At 45.9% G+C, this 15,801-nt stretch overlaps 1 protein-coding gene across 47 annotated transcripts in view; it reads left to right on the top strand.

Annotated features, from left to right (window-relative positions):
* The window catches only part of ANK2 (ankyrin 2), a 732,820-nt gene that overhangs the window by 396,832 nt on the left and 320,187 nt on the right, over positions 1–15,801 (top strand). For all 47 annotated transcript variants that reach the window (XM_069743800.1, XM_069743822.1, XM_069743806.1 and 44 more), the window contains one exon: positions 9,191–9,292. In XM_069743800.1, the coding sequence (XP_069599901.1) occupies positions 9,191–9,292 (102 nt within the window). The remainder of the gene's footprint in view (positions 1–9,190; positions 9,293–15,801) is intronic.

The following is a 15,801-nucleotide window of genomic DNA, read 5'->3' as shown; positions in this document are numbered from 1 at the left end:
ACACGGCGATACCAAATACGTGTAGGTTTGTTTTTTTTTAATTGTTTTATTTAGGATGGGGCGAAAGGGGGGTGATTTAAACTTTTATATTTTTTATATTTTTTTCATATTTTTAAAAACATTTTTTTTTTACTTGTGCCATGCTTCAATAGCCTCCATGGGAGGCTAGAAGCTGGCATAGCCTGATCGGCTCTGCTACATAGCAGCGATCATCAGATCGCTGCTATGTAGCTGAAATGCAGGTGTGCTGTGAGCGCCGACCACAGGGGGGCGCTCACAGCAGACCTGCATCAGTAACCATAGAGGTCTCAAGGACCTCTATGGTTACCTTCCTGATGCATCGCCGACCCCCGATCATGTGACGGGGGTCGGCGATGACGTCATATCCGGCCGCCCGGCCGGATGCGGTAGTTAAATGCCGCTGTCTGTGTTTGACAGCGGCATTTAACAGGTTAATAGCGGCGGGTGAATAGCGATTTCACCCGCCGCTATTGCGCGCACATGTCAGCTGTACAAAACAGCTGACATGTCGCGACTTTGATGTGGGCTCACCGCCGGAGCCCACATCAAAGGGGGATTCACGGCATGCGCAGTACTAGTACGGCGCATGTCGTGAAGGGGTTAAAGGGAACTTGTCACCTCCAAACATGCTATTTACATGCAGATATAGTGATAATTTGTAGGAAAATAGTGATTTAATCATGTCTGGCTGCACAACTTTAGCAGTGGCTACAGGGAGAAAATGAAGTTGTATTCTTCTAGCAGCCGCTTGCGTCCAGTGGGCGGTACAGTGGAGAAGTACAGTCACTACACAGTTAATGCACTGCTATCCCTCTCTCCTACACTTTGATACAGGCTGTCCATCGGAGATGGCTGTAAGTCATTTGGCTAGGGGATTGATAAAAGGGTACTACGCGTATAGTGAGTGGTCACTGGAAGCGGACTGCTGCAGGGAGAATATAACTTCAATATCATAAGAGCGCCAGCGTGCGAGCAGCATGTCACGTACACCACAATGCATCTGTTTCAGATACCATGGCATTTTTTCCCAATGCCTGCGATAGATGCATAGTGTTATATGAAATGACATTACAGCGCAGCACTCCCTCCTCTTCTGCCACCTGTAATGACAGTAAGGGCCAGGAGTGAGCAGATCTCAGTGTGATCATGTTGAGATACATCAGTCTTACTAGATTACATGGAAAAGGCTGTTCTGACCTTTTCTGAGAGGTGTTTGGGTTTTTTTCCCCCTGTATGATGCTGCTTTCTTACCATTGGGTCAACAGTATACAGGGGAAAAAAGTAAAGCTACATTTTATTCAGTTGTTCAGATACTTTTCTATGAAGTGGTCAGTTTAACATATTAAAAAGGACCTTTCTCCTGTTTAGCAAGTTATTTCTGATGTGGAAGCCTGTATGGAAACTCAAAAGGTTTCACACGTTTGCCAGTTTTGATCAAATCAGGAAGTCGATCAATGTGGGACAAGAGCACACAACCAGTGCCTGTTTTTTTTATACAACCACAGAGATCAGAAAAATAGGAATGGCTTTACATTACCTAAGAGAGGAGCTATTTTAATTTGTGAAAGAAGGTATTTTAATTGGAAATAACGAGTCATAAAACATGACTCCTGCAGAAATTTATTATGAATTCCACAGAAGTCCTTGACAAGCTCTGTCCAATTAACCAGACTTTCAAAAATGAAAAATTTAACACAGACACCTGTATATCAAATACAAATCCCTGTGTTATTGCTTTTATGAATAACCCCTATAAAGCTAATATTAAATACAAAACTATTTTAGATATATAGGTAGATTTCATTGTTTAAATAATAATCAAGGTATAAAATATTTTACTATAACATTTGCATTTGAAAAAAATGATGGCTTGTATCTAGACTATGCCAACACTTTCTTATCGGTGAGGGTCTAAGAACAAAGAGGCTCCAGCGCTAATTCTGCACAGTTTTTAAGTTTTAGCTGAAAACCAGTAGTGGAGAGAAATGCAGTGTGGTCTAAGTCGTATTCACCTAGATGATAATTTTTTATATGGTCAGTTAGTGTGTTCTATGGCAGTAATTCTAGATAAGGAAAATCCATCTATTGAGGCAGAGGTGGGGAACCTCAGGTTTGCGGTCCTTTTATGGCCCTCGATTACCTGTTATTCGGCCTCTGGGTAGATTCCCAGGGACCGCAGTGCTTGGGCCGACAGGTGAATTTTGACAGCCGCTTGTCCAATAATTTCTTCTTGCTGTGAGCTTGCACACACAATGTTTACTACTGAATGCTGAGGCGCATGCAGTGAAAGTTAGTGTCCTGCCAGCGTCAGGATGCACTTTGTGGGCGGAGGTAGCGCGTGATTTGTACGGCCCCCGAAGGATGGTGTCGATATCCAAATGGCTCTTGCCAGAAATAAAGGTTCTCCACCCCTGTATTAAGAGATAAAATAGCATATCTTTGTTATATTGTCTATGCGCTATATTACAATTTCTGATGTAATGACTAAATCGATCTTCCTCATTCTAGTTTCCATTATTTGCATATTAATTGCCCCTTCTCTCCATTAGTTTGGGATTGCTTTTTGCAAGCTGGGCTAGGTGTGCCATCTCTGCCCCTGAGCCCTGATCACAGAAAATACCAGTATATTGTTCTCATGGCTATAGTGGTTAACAGTTCCATGCCCTTTAAGTCTGGGGGCCCAGTATATTCTTGGTCCATTTGTAGCCTAGTGTTCTTGAAGTAGGGATCATTCTGGGGCTCAATGAGAATACAGCGACTGTTACAGTATGTCTAATGAATATATTGAATACTATAATATTATCCCCTTTACCCCCAAGGGTGGTTTGCACGTTAATGACCAGGCCAATTTTTACAATTCTGACCACTGTCCCTTTATGAGGTTATAACTCCGAAACGCTTCAACGGATCCTGGTGATTCTGACATTGTTTTCTCGTGACATATTGTACTTCATGATAGTGGTAAAATTTCTTTGATAGTACCTGCGTTTATTTGTGAAAAAAACGGAAATTTGGCGAAAATTTTGAAAATTTCGCAATTTTCAAACTTTGAATTTTTATGCAATTAAATCACAGAGATATGTCACACAAAATACTTAATAAGTAACATTTCCCACATGTCTCCTTTACATCAGCATAATTTTGGAACCAATTTTTTTTTTTGTTAGGGAGTTATAAGGGTTAAAAGTTGACCAGCAATTTCTCATTCTTACAACACCATTTTTTTTTAGGGACCACGTCTCATTTGAAGTCATTTTGAGGGGTCTATATGATAGAAAATGCCCAAGTGTGACACCATTCTAAAAACTGCACCCCTCAAGGTGCTCAAAACCACATTCAAGAAGTTTATTAACCCTTCAGGTGTTTAATAGGAATTTTTGGAATGTTTAAATAAAAATGAACATTTAACTTTTTTACACAAAAAATTTACTTCAGCTCCAATTTGTTTTATTTTACCAAGGGTAACAGGAGAAATTGGACCCAAAAGGTTGTTGTCCAATTTGTCCTGAGTACGCTGATACCCCATATGTGGCAGTAAACCACTGTTTGGGCGCATGGGAGAGCTCGGAAGGGAAGGAGCGCTATTTGACTTTTCAATGCAAAATTGACAGGAATTGAGATGGGACGCCATGTTGCGTTTGGAGAGCCACTGATGTGCCTAAACATTGAAACCCCCCACAAGTGACACCATTTTGGAAAGTAGACCCCCTAAGGAACTTATCTGGATGTGTGGTGAGCACTTTGACCCACCAAGTGCTTCACAGAAGTTTATAATGCAGAACCGTAAAAATAAAAAATCATATTTTTTCACAAAAATTATATTTTTGCCCCCAATTTTTTATTTTTCCAAGGGTAAGAGAAGAAATTGGACCTCAAAAGTTGTTGTCCAATTTGTCCTGAGTACGCTGATACCCCATATGTGGCAGTAAACCACTGTTTGGGCGCATGGGAGAGCTCGGAAGGGAAGGAGCGCAGTTTGACTTTTCAATGCAAAATTGACAGAAATTGAGATGGGACGCCATGCTGCGTTTGGAGAGCCACTGATGTGCCTAAACATTGAAACCCCCCACAAGTGACACCATTTTGGAAAGTAGACCCCCTAAGGAACTTATCTAGAGGTGTGGTGAGCACTTTGACCCACCAAGTGCTTCACAGAAGTTTATAATGCAGAACCGTAAAAATAAAAAATCATATTTTTTCACAAAAATTATATTTTTGCCCCCAATTTTTTATTTTTCCAAGGGTAAGAGAAGAAATTGGACCTCAAAAGTTGTTGTCCAATTTGTCCCGAGTACGCTGATACCCCATATGTGGCAGTAAACCACTGTTTGGGCGCATGGGAGAGCTCGGAAGGGAAGGAGCGCCGTTTGACTTTTCAATGCAAAATTGACAGGAATTGAGATGGGACGCCATGTTGCGTTTGGAGAGCCACTGATGTGCCTAAACATTGAAACCCCCCACAAGTGACACCATTTTGGAAAGTAGACCCCCTAAGGAACTTATCTGGATGTGTGGTGAGCACTTTGACCCACCAAGGGCTTCACAGAAGTTTATAATGCAGAGCCATAAAAATAAAACAAAATTTTTTTCCCACAAAAATTATTTTTTAGCCCCCAGTTTTGTATTTTCCCTAGGGTAACAGGAGAAATTGGACCCCAAAAGTTGTTGTCCAATTTGTCCTGAGTACGCTGATACCCCATATGTGGGGGGGAACCACCGTTTGGGCGCATGGGAGGGTTCGGAAGGGAAGGAGCGCCATTTGGAATGCAGACTTAGATGGAATGGTCTGCAGGTGTCACATTGCGTTTGCAGAGCCCCTAATGTACCTAAACAGTAGAAACCCCCCACAAGTGACACCATTTTGGAAAGTAGACCCCCTAAGGAACTCATCTTGATGTGTTGTGAGAGCTTTGAACCCCCAAGTATTTCACTACAGTTTATAACGCAGAGCCATGCAAATAAAAAATATTTTTTTTTCCACAAAAATTATATTTTAGCCCCCAGTTTTGTATTTTTCCAAGGTTAGCAGGAGAAATTGGACCCTAAATGTTGTTGTCCAATTTGTCCTGAGTACGCTGATACCCGATATGTGGGGGGGAACCACCGTTTGGGCGCATGGGAGGGCTCGGAAGGGAAAGAGCATCATTTGGAATGCAGACTTAGATGGATTGGTCTGCAGGCGTCACATTGCGTTTGCAGAGCCCCTAATGTACCTAAACAGTAGAAACCCCCCACAAGTGACCCCATATTGGAAACTAGACCCCTCAATGAACTTATCTAGATGTGTTGTGAGAACTTTGAACCCCCAAGTGTTTCACTACAGTTTATAACGCAGAGCCGTGAAAATAAAAAATCTTTTTGTTTTCCCACAAAAATTATTTTTTAGCCCCCAGTTTTGTATTTTCCCAAGGGTAACAGGAGAAATTGGTCCACAAAAGTTGTTGTCCAATTTGTCCTGAGTACGCTGATACCCCATATGTTGGGGTAAACCCCTGTTTGGGCACACAGGAGAGCTCGGAAGGGAAGGAGCACTGTTTTACTTTTTCAACGCAGAATTGGCTGGAATTGAGATCGGACGCCATGTCGTGTTTGGAGAGCCCCTGATGTGCCGAAACAGTGGAAACCCCCCAATTATAACTGAAACCCTAATCTAAACACACCCCTAACCCTAATTCCAACGGTAACCCTAACCACACCTCTAACCCTGACACACCCCTAACCCTAATCCCAACCCTATTCCCAACTGTAAATGTAATCTAAACCCTAACCCTAACTTTAGCCCCAACCCTAACTGTAGCCCCAACCCTAACCCTAACCCTAGCCCTAGCCCTAGCCCTAACCCTAGCCCTAACCCTAACCCTAGCCCTAACCCTAGCCCTAGCCCTAACCCTAACCCTAGCCCTAGCCCTAACCCTAGCCCTAACCCTAGCCCTAATGGGAAAATGGAAATAAATAAATTTTTTTTTATTTTTCCCTAACTAAGGGGGTGATGAAGGGGCGTTTGATTTACTTTTATAGCGAGTTTTTTAGCGGATTTTTATGATTGGCAGCCGTCACACACTGAAAGACCCTTTTTATTGCAAAAAATATTTTTTGCAATACCACATTTTGAGAGCTATAATTTTTCCATATTTTGGTCCACAGAGTCATGTGAGGTCTTGTTTTTTGCGGGACGAGTTGACGTTTTTATTGAAAACATTTTTGGGCACGTGACATTTTTTTATCGCTTTTTATTCCGATTTTTGTGAGGAAGAATGACCAAAAGCCAGCTATTCATGAATTTCTATTGGGGGAGGCGTTTATACCGTTCCGCGTTTGGTAAAATTGATAAATCAGTTTTATTCTTCGGGTCAGTACGATTACAGCGATACCTCATTTATATCATTTTTTTTATGGTTTGGTGCTTTTATACGATAAAAACTATTTTACAGAAAAAATAATTATTTTTGCATCGCTTTATTCTCAGGACTATAACTTTTTTATTTTTTTGCTGATGATGCTGTATGGCGGCTCTTTTTTTGCGGGACAATATGACGCTTTCAGCGGTACCATGGTTATTTATATCTGTCCTTTTGATCGCGTGTTATTCCACTTTTTGTTCGGTGGTATGATAATAAAGCGTTGTTTTTTGCCTCGTTTTTTTTTTTTTTTCTTACTGTGTTTACTGAAGGGGTTAACTAGTGGGACAGTTTTATAGGTCGGGTCGTTACGGACGCGGCGATACTAAATATGTGTACTTTTATTGTTTTTTTTTTTATTTAGATGAAGAAATGTATTTATGGGAATAATATATTTTTTTTTTTTTCATTATTTTGGAATTTTTTTTTTTATTTTTTTTACACATTTGGAAATTTTTTTTTTTACTTTTTTACTTTGTCCCAGGGGGGGACATCACAGATCAGTGATCTGACAGTTTGCACAGCACTCTGTCAGATCACTGATCTGACATGCAGCGCTGCAGCCTTCACAGTGCCTGCTCTAAGCAGGCTCTGTGAAGCCACCTCCCTCCCTGCAGGACCCGGATCCGCGGCCATCTTGGATCCGGGGCTCGAGCAGGGAGGGAGGTGAGGAGACCCTCGCAGCAACGCGATCACATCGCGTTGCTGCGGGGGGCTCAGGGAAGCCCGCAGGGAGCCCCCTCCCTGCGCGGTGCTTCCCTGCACCGCCGGCACATCGCGATCATCTTTGATCGCGGTGTGCCAGGGGTTAATGTGCCGGGGGCGGTCCGTGACCGCTCCTGGCACATAGTGCCGGATGTCAGCTGCGATAAGCAGCTGACACCCGGCCGCGATCGGCCGCGCTCCCCCCGTGAGCGCGGCCGATCGGCTATGACGTACTATCCCGTCCAGGGTCAGATAAGCCCAGGGCACCTCGACGGGATAGTACGTCTAAGGTCACAGAGGGGTTATAATAGTATAATTTAATAGTATACTATACCAAAGTCAGTCATTGTATCTGGCCATATGCCGTTTATGAACTAGATTATTGATGCTTTTTCAGATTTACCAATCAGGTTTATTTTTGCCTGGACAATTGATGAAAAAATCTCAGATGCTAATACATTATCTCATATATTATAAAAAAAAAAAAAAATTCAAATGATTAATATATGAAGTATGTCTATAGCAAGTGCAGACAATGCCAGTAAAGGTTTCCCTGCGTAGATCGAGTGTCATGACCCTTCCTTCTGTCATTTTCCTCCCACATAGTCACACACATACACATATTAAGCACATTTCATGTACAACTGTACACACCTTATGCAAATATACACAATATGCATATATTACACATAAATCCACACAAGCCTATACACATTACACACATACATGTTACTTATACACACTATATACATCTGCACACATTAAAAATACACACATACTTGCATGTTACATATGCATATACACATTGCTTACATCTGCACACAATACAAATATACATACACGTTACAAATGCATATGCACTTTCCCCTCCTCCACACCTTGCATATTTGGCACATTGCACACATACACTGCTGGGCTAACAGTCAGAGGAAGCTCCTGCTGTTGTAATGAAAGCTGCTCCTGTGTATTGTACCCTGAAGCCAGTGAAAAGGCACCCAACATGTAGCGGTCAATGCTGCTCAGATCAGCTTTCTAAGTGGTCCCACCCTTCCCATGGACCATTGTACAGCAGCAAGTATGTAAGCCCGTGGTCTGTGATGTAAACACATTTGTAGAATTCACTGTGAACTGTAAAATTATAATTACAGTCAATTATAACTATCTGTACAAGCTTCTTCAGGCTGGCATCTGTATTTTCAGGCAAAAAATGTTCTGATATTTTCGGCTGGTTGGTAACCCTGCATATATTATTTATGATTATTATTATTAATTACTGATGAGCAAGTATGCTCGTTACTCGGATTCTTCCAGCATGCTTGGGTTGTTTCCGAGTATTTCAGCGTGCTTGTAGATTATGTCTGAGTCCCCGCAGCTGCATGATTTGTGGCTGCTAGACAGCTTGAATACATGTGGGGATTCTGAACAGGCAATTTCTACATGTATTCAGGCTGTCTAGCAGTCGTAAATCATGCAGCTGTGGGGACACAAACATAATCTACGAGCACGCCCATGATACTCGGAGAATACCCGAGCATGCTCTGAAAACTCGAGTAACGAGCGCTTTCGCTCATCACTATTATTAATATAGGTAAACATGGACGCTTTTCTTTATTGACTTGTTTGGGAAGCGTTGTAGAATAGTTGAGGTATCTCTTCCAGGCTTGTATGATTATGGCGAGGGTTATTAAGGACAGTTGCTCTGTTAGGGTTATTGTTCTGTTCCTTTCTAGGAATTCATGCAGATAACAGATGCAAGTGGCATTGGGAGGACAATGTTGACTATAACGGGGTTATATAGTTTCTGTTGTGGTGCTGCACTCTTTTTCTGGTAAAATTAAGACTCCATAATGGAAACCAGGGAGAACCCTTTAAAGTCGATAGGATCCTTTTGGTGTCGTGTGCATCTATCATGCAATGAATCCAACACCACATGAATTCACATGCAGGAGTGAAGGAGTTCACAGAACTGTAGTTGTAGTTGTTGTGTTGTAGATACATACTGTCGCTGGGATTGTTGGTAGAAAATTCTCCTAATATGTGACCAATTTACTTTTTTGTTTCAACAGTCGGACAGCAATACGAGCTTTCTCAAAGCTGCTCGATCAGGCAATTTGGACAAGGTACTGGAATATCTAAAAGGAGGAGTAGACATCAACACGTGTAATCAGGTACAGTGAATGATAATGTTTCTCATGTTCACATACAAGTTTTGTCTACATTTATGCTTGGGAGATCTCGGGACTCTTTAGGTTTCCTCTTTGTTGTCTCCACCACATGCAATATGCTTCTGTCATCATGTGTGAATCAGACTATGATCATAGAAATGATGTAATGATAAAACCCTATAAATGGCTGGGTTGTTCTGATACTTGATAGAATGCTCCACAATTGCTGCTCTAGATAGCTGAGAAGTCATGCTTCCCTTCGTCTATCCTATAGGGGATGTAGGGATACAGAGCTCTTCTGCACTGGGTCAGTATGGATGTGAGCATACATGACAACGGGTATCCGTGACTCCTGTGAGCTCTCGTATAAAACCATTTACCTTACCTTATGACACCCTGGAGTAACGGCCACCTCCCCCTTTCCTGCGACAGAGGATTACCCCCTATTAAACACACGACAATTAAATTGGATTAATTGGCCACAGCAGCCGTTTATTAAAATTTAACATACAACAATATAATAACAGTAAACCCCGGAAGTGGATGGTCCTCGAAGCCCGAAACCAGTATTAACGTTTTTCAGCCAACCGTCCCACCTATTTTGGCCTTATAACCGCCTTACCCCCAGCCGCTAAGCACCAGCTCGGAGGCAAACTCCACCCGCCAGGCCAAAACCGCACACCAGTTTGTGGGTCCCCCAATAATCCCCTCCACGGGATTATCCATACCCCTTTTACCATTTCAAATTACCCCGGGGAGTCCAGGACCTATTGAGATCCCCCCCCCCCGGCAATCCGCCATTTTCCACTTCCACCAACTTCAAGGACCACCACCCCAGCCACAAACATAAATGTACTAACCCCTTAGCCATTTATGTCCCTCCACACCTTCAAAGCTGTTTCGATGCCCTCCTGGATCGCCAGACACCACATGTCGGTACCAACTGCATTCAAGTGCACCCCATCCAACCTTCAATAACCTCCCGTACCGGACTCCAAATTTATATGACGCACCACCACCGCTCCGTTCCTTGACATGAACCTCGAAACAGCTTTGTTTACCTTAATCCTTGCCCTGTTCACCCCTTCTGGTGACCTAGCACCCCGCCAAACCTTCCGCGGTACGATGTCCGACCACACTACCAAGACCTTTGGAAACATCGCCCATAACCTCAATACGTCGAACTTAATATCTTTTATAAGTTCCCTGCATGGCCTTTTCCCGAGGTCATTACCCCCCAGGTGAATAACTAAAATTTGTGGGACCTGGTCCCAACGCACGAAAAGATGGAAGTCCGGTAAAAATTGACTCCACGTCATCCCCCTTTTCCCGATCCATCTCAGCGTTGCGACGTCCCGCGAAAACCCCAATTGGCGGCCATCCGGGCGAACCGCTGCCCTCTCCGCCGCCCAGAACACGAACGAGTGTCCCATTATCCACACCAGCCTTCTATCGTGTTCTGTAAGAGAATAAACATTGACACCGATCATTTCGAGAAAACCCACCGAATACGTGACCATGTAAAATTAAACCAGATCCGGGCGAACATAAGACCGGAACCTTTCCGATTCCCACCGCCCAATTCTTTTAACCACTTCATCCCCCAACCCTCTCCTGGCTGCTTCCGTTGCAGCCCCTATCCGGAATGAATGGCCGCTATACTTCGCTGGCGAAATCCCCCCTGTCTCCAATCACTTCCGAAAAACTGAAACAAATTAGTAGCGCGACAAGAACGAACCATCTGCATGAACCAACAGTGGATCGGATAATACACCCCCTCTACTCATCAACCTATCCACGCAGATTACCGGGCACAATGGACAATTTGGAACTTGAAATAACACTAATTTGCACCCTTTGCCAGTTACATCCGTTTTTGACGACCTAATAAACGCCACTACCTTGTCAGACGTAACATCCACGTCTTCTCTCCGTAAACCCCCTCCCTTAAATCTTGAAGGGCTAACCAACTCCCCCAAGCGAAATGCCCCAAAAAACGCCAACGCAAAAGCCGCTTGGAATAAAATTACTTCCCAATCCGAAAAACAAACCGCTCGTAATTGCCTTCCGATTGTCAACAGCACCTCAAAGGAGACCGGTCGTCTACCATCGAACGACTTCTGCCCTTTTTTCAAACCTTTTACCACTTGCATTACCATAAATGATTTCGTCTCATCGTTTAAACCTCTAGCCCTGAAACCAAATGCTAAACCAGCTAGAAACTTACTCACTTTGGACACCGACCAACCGGATTCCCACACATGCCCTACTAGCAACAACAGCTTGCTCTCGTCGTCCATAACGGACCCGTAAGACACCTTCCAACTTTCCCATGTACTCCAGGCCTGCTCGTAATGCAGCCAAGACCTTTCTGACAGTGATCTAGCAAGTAGCTCCTTCACAGCCCTAAAGGCAGGTTCCACAGCTCCGCTGGACATTCCCGGCACAATGAATCCAAGTAAGGCCTCGGCCCTTGAGACTGATGCCACTGTGAATGGAAAAGAACATCATCAGCATTAGTAGGCTCAATTGCCTTGCAATCCGCTACAATCCACAAGTTGAGCTTTAGCCCCAAGAAAATCAAGTGCTGCAGTACCCTAACTACTTCTTGAGACGCTGCAGACAGCGAATTGATGGCTTCCACGACAGTCACATTTTCGCAAGAAAAACAGATCTTTTTATTCATCACTGACTCGCCCCACACTGACAACGCCACTACTCGAGGAAATAACTGTAATAGGACCCGGTTTTGTAATAAACCTCGTTCGCGCCAATCGAGTGGCCACTCCGCCACCAACACCTGACCGCGATACCACAAATTGAAACCACGCTTTTCAATCACGTTAATGCTAAAACCTAGATCTACTGCGTTTTCCACTGTTTGAATCCAAATGGATTTGCCATTGTATTCCTCTAAGAAAAAAGCCCACACCTTCAAATCCTGTTTCAACTCCTTAGTCAATCTGATGAAATGCAGGGGAGACTTTACCCCCACCGTCGCCAAAGACAAACGGCGACAAAATGCGCGGCCCATTGGCATAATTCTGCAAGCAAAGTTCAGCTTGCCCAATAAAGATTGCAAATCGTGCAGCGTTATCTTGCGCCGGGTACTTGCTTTTCTCACTTCTTCCCGAAAAGCAACTAATTTGTCATCAGGCAATCTACATTCCATTGCAACGGTATCAATTTCAATGCCTAGAAAACTTAGTGTCGTCACCGGCCCAACCGTTTTATCAGCCGCTAATGGAACTCCGAAACCTTTTGCTACCCTCTCCATTGTGTGCAGTAGAATCGAGCAAGCCGCGGACTGTGGCGGGCCTACAAACAAGAAATCGTCAAGATAATGCAAACACGAATTCAAACCGGATATATCCTTAACAACCCATTCCAAGAATATACTAAACGTTTCAAAATAGGCGCATGATAGCGAACAGCCCATGGGAAGACAACGATCAATGAAAAAACCACCGTCCCAAAAACAGCCCAACAGGTGCATGCTCTCCGGATGCACTGGTAACAGACGAAACGCCGCCTCGATATCCGTTTTTGCCATCACAGCACCCCTACCACACAACCGTACCAGATTAATCGCTGCATCGAAAGACATGTAAGAAACTGCACACAGTTGAGGATCAATACCGTCGTTTACTGACAGCCCTTTTGGGAAGGATAAATGGTGAATAAGCCTAAATTTGTTAGGCTCCTTCTTCGGAACTACTCCTAGCGGTGACACCCTCAAATTACTGATTGGAGCCGTTGGAAAAGGTCCGGCCATCCTACCCAGATCAACCTCTTTTTTTCAATTTTTCAGAAACAACGCTAGGAAACTGCAGTGCCGACTTTAGATTCTTTCTTGACAAACAAACATCCTGCTCAATAAACGGAATTTTAAAACCGTAACCAAAACCTTCCCTCAAAAGTGACGCTGCTGCCACATCTGGGTATCTATTTAGATAAGCTTCCATCGCGTCCAGCTGCACCGGTGTCTCCCCTTTTTTCAGCACCGTCTCCCCCTCTTGTTTTTCCCCCTCTGAAACATCTAGCCGCCCCGTGTGTGCCCCCACAACTTGAGCATTCGTGCTTGTACTTGCACTTGCTCCCAAATCTACATGTCCCCTCATTAAAGGAGAAACACAGACCCTTCTGCATTGCGACCGAGTGTCCTGACTGCCCTGAACCCCCGGCGCCCCCCTGAAATGGCTGGGTTCCCTGATTCGCTCTAACCGGTGCCATAACTCTCATCCACAGTGCTATATCCTTATGATCCCAACGTATACCTGGTCGTACCGCTTTGCGCTGCCTGAACTGCTCGTCGTACCTTAACCATCCCAAACCGCCATATACCCTGTAAGCCTCCCCAATCGCGTCCATATAGCAAAAAAGTCCCGAACAATTTTCGGGTGCCTTTTCGCCTATCACGCTTGCAAATATAGCAAACGCCTGCAACCAGTTTGAAAAAGAACGAGGGATTAGGCAGTACCGCCTCCTTTCCTCATCATCTTTCTTGGAATCGTCTCTTCTTAACCTATCCAGATTAAATCTTTCCAACGGTAGTAATGAAAAAATATCTACGTAATCCCCCTTCCATATCTTTTCCTTCACCTCCTCCCGCAAATGTGACCCCAGCGGTCCCTCAAAACAAACGTATACTTCGCTCCTAGCGGAATCATCCAGACGCACCGTATCTTCATTTTCCTTATCTTTGCTAGCCCCTTCGTTTTGGCCTCCCGCGTCTGCTGACCCGTCCCCCTTACTGCTTCACTGCCGCCCCCCCCTGATGTAGCTGCGACCGCTGTACCCTGGCCCCCACACTGCGACACTACCTCAGGGCTTGTTAACCCCCCAGTCCCCACTGGCCCTTCCGCGATTCCTAACCACGCCGCTGCAGGTGACTCCCCCCCCTTGAGGGCCCCCGTACCATATTCTGGCTAAATCTCTAAGGCCATGTAATATAAGGCCCATCCCCCCGCTAGCCCCCCCCATAAATAACTCCCGTTCCCTACTCTCACTGGGAGCTACGGAGGGGTTAAAATTAGTAAATTGCTGGCTCTCACCTGGCTGCCTGGGCGCTGTGAACCCAGTAGCCGAAGGTCCTGGGTCCTGATGAAGGCGTGCTGGTCCCATGCTGGCTCCGTCTGCTGGTGGCTCCGCAGCTCCCGGGTCAACCTGCCTCACTGGCTGCCCACCGCCAGAAGCAGGCGAACCGGCAAGAATTGCAGGGCCCCTCGGAGCTGCCGCCGTGATCTGCAGGGCGCCGCCATCTTGGGGAGGTCTCCACAGGGCGCCGCCATCTTGCTGTAGTCCCTGGTGCTGGTGCGCAGGCGCCGGGCTCCCTGATCCGGCGCCATCTTGCCGGAGACTTCTCCCACGTGGTGCCGCACTTCCTGCAGCGGCGCCATCTTGGATGAAGTCCTGGGAGAGTGGCGCCGCTGCAGCGCTGCTGACCGAGGCAGCTGAACGCTGCCCGCTGCTCGGCAGAGCCGCCCCATCAATCCTCGGTACGCCGCTCCGTCCGGCGTGCTGGAAGACAGGCCGGCCGGCTGCTGGCCGCTGGGACGTCGTCGCACAGGGGCCCGCCCCCTGGCACCTCGCGCTCCTCCACGCCGAGCGGGGCCTGCAGAGCTGCTGACGCCCGCCGCTCCTGGTCCTGGATCCCGTCGCCTCTGTGCCGCGGGGGGGGGGGGAAACCATGTTGTAGGTCCCGCCTGTTGGATGGATTCCTCCCAGCCTGCGGGCGGGGAGCAGGGGGACCGCGACCACCGGCCCTGGCTGGAGGGTCCCTGGAGGGGCTCCGTATGCGGCGCCGGACCCGGGGGGTAGCCTCAGGACTAAAGCGCGCCGGAGGCCGAGACCTCCGCGGCCGGGGTCCTGTTGGAGGAGCGATGGAGGCTCCGGCTACCGACCCCTGAAGCTGGCTGTTCACCGAAGCCTGCAGCCAATCCGTCCCTTGGGCGGCTGCTTCCACCCGGAGCTGCTGAAGCAAGGCCTCGACATCCATCGCTTGGGTACAAGGAGCTTCTCTTCTGTGGCTGGTGAGTACCCAAATGGTAGCCCCCTCCACGTGGCCACCACCTTTTATATAGGCCCCCCCCCCTGCCCTGTCTCCGACCCCTCCTTCCTTTTTCAAATTCAAAAAACTCCGTCCCTCCTCTTAGCTTCTGTTAACCCTATACCCCCCAACTTCCTACGAGCTCCCTATTGTCCCACGTCACCCTGTCATGGCGGCCTCCCCCAAGGGCCGGAGGCCCAGTACGGCCTTTCTTATACTGTATTTATTCCCACTCACATGGATGAGTAGCTTAGAAAACATGTTCCTTACTGTAGTAGTATGTTGAAGAGGGAGGTTTTTGTTGAGGTGATCTTACAACGCTTCCCACGAACATCCAGTCCAGACCGAGAAAAGTAGGTTATAAACTTTACTTGCTATGCGTTTCGGAGCAGTTCCTGCTCCTTCCTCACGCAAGCATGTTATGTTGCGCTTTCTTTTATTCTGTTATATTGTAGTAGTATGA

The sequence above is a fragment of the Ranitomeya imitator genome, chromosome 1, assembly GCF_032444005.1.
Source record: "Ranitomeya imitator isolate aRanImi1 chromosome 1, aRanImi1.pri, whole genome shotgun sequence".
NCBI lineage: Eukaryota > Metazoa > Chordata > Amphibia > Anura > Dendrobatidae > Ranitomeya > Ranitomeya imitator.
Note: the sequence above shows the minus strand (reverse complement) of the source record. Positions and strands in the feature narration are given on the sequence as shown.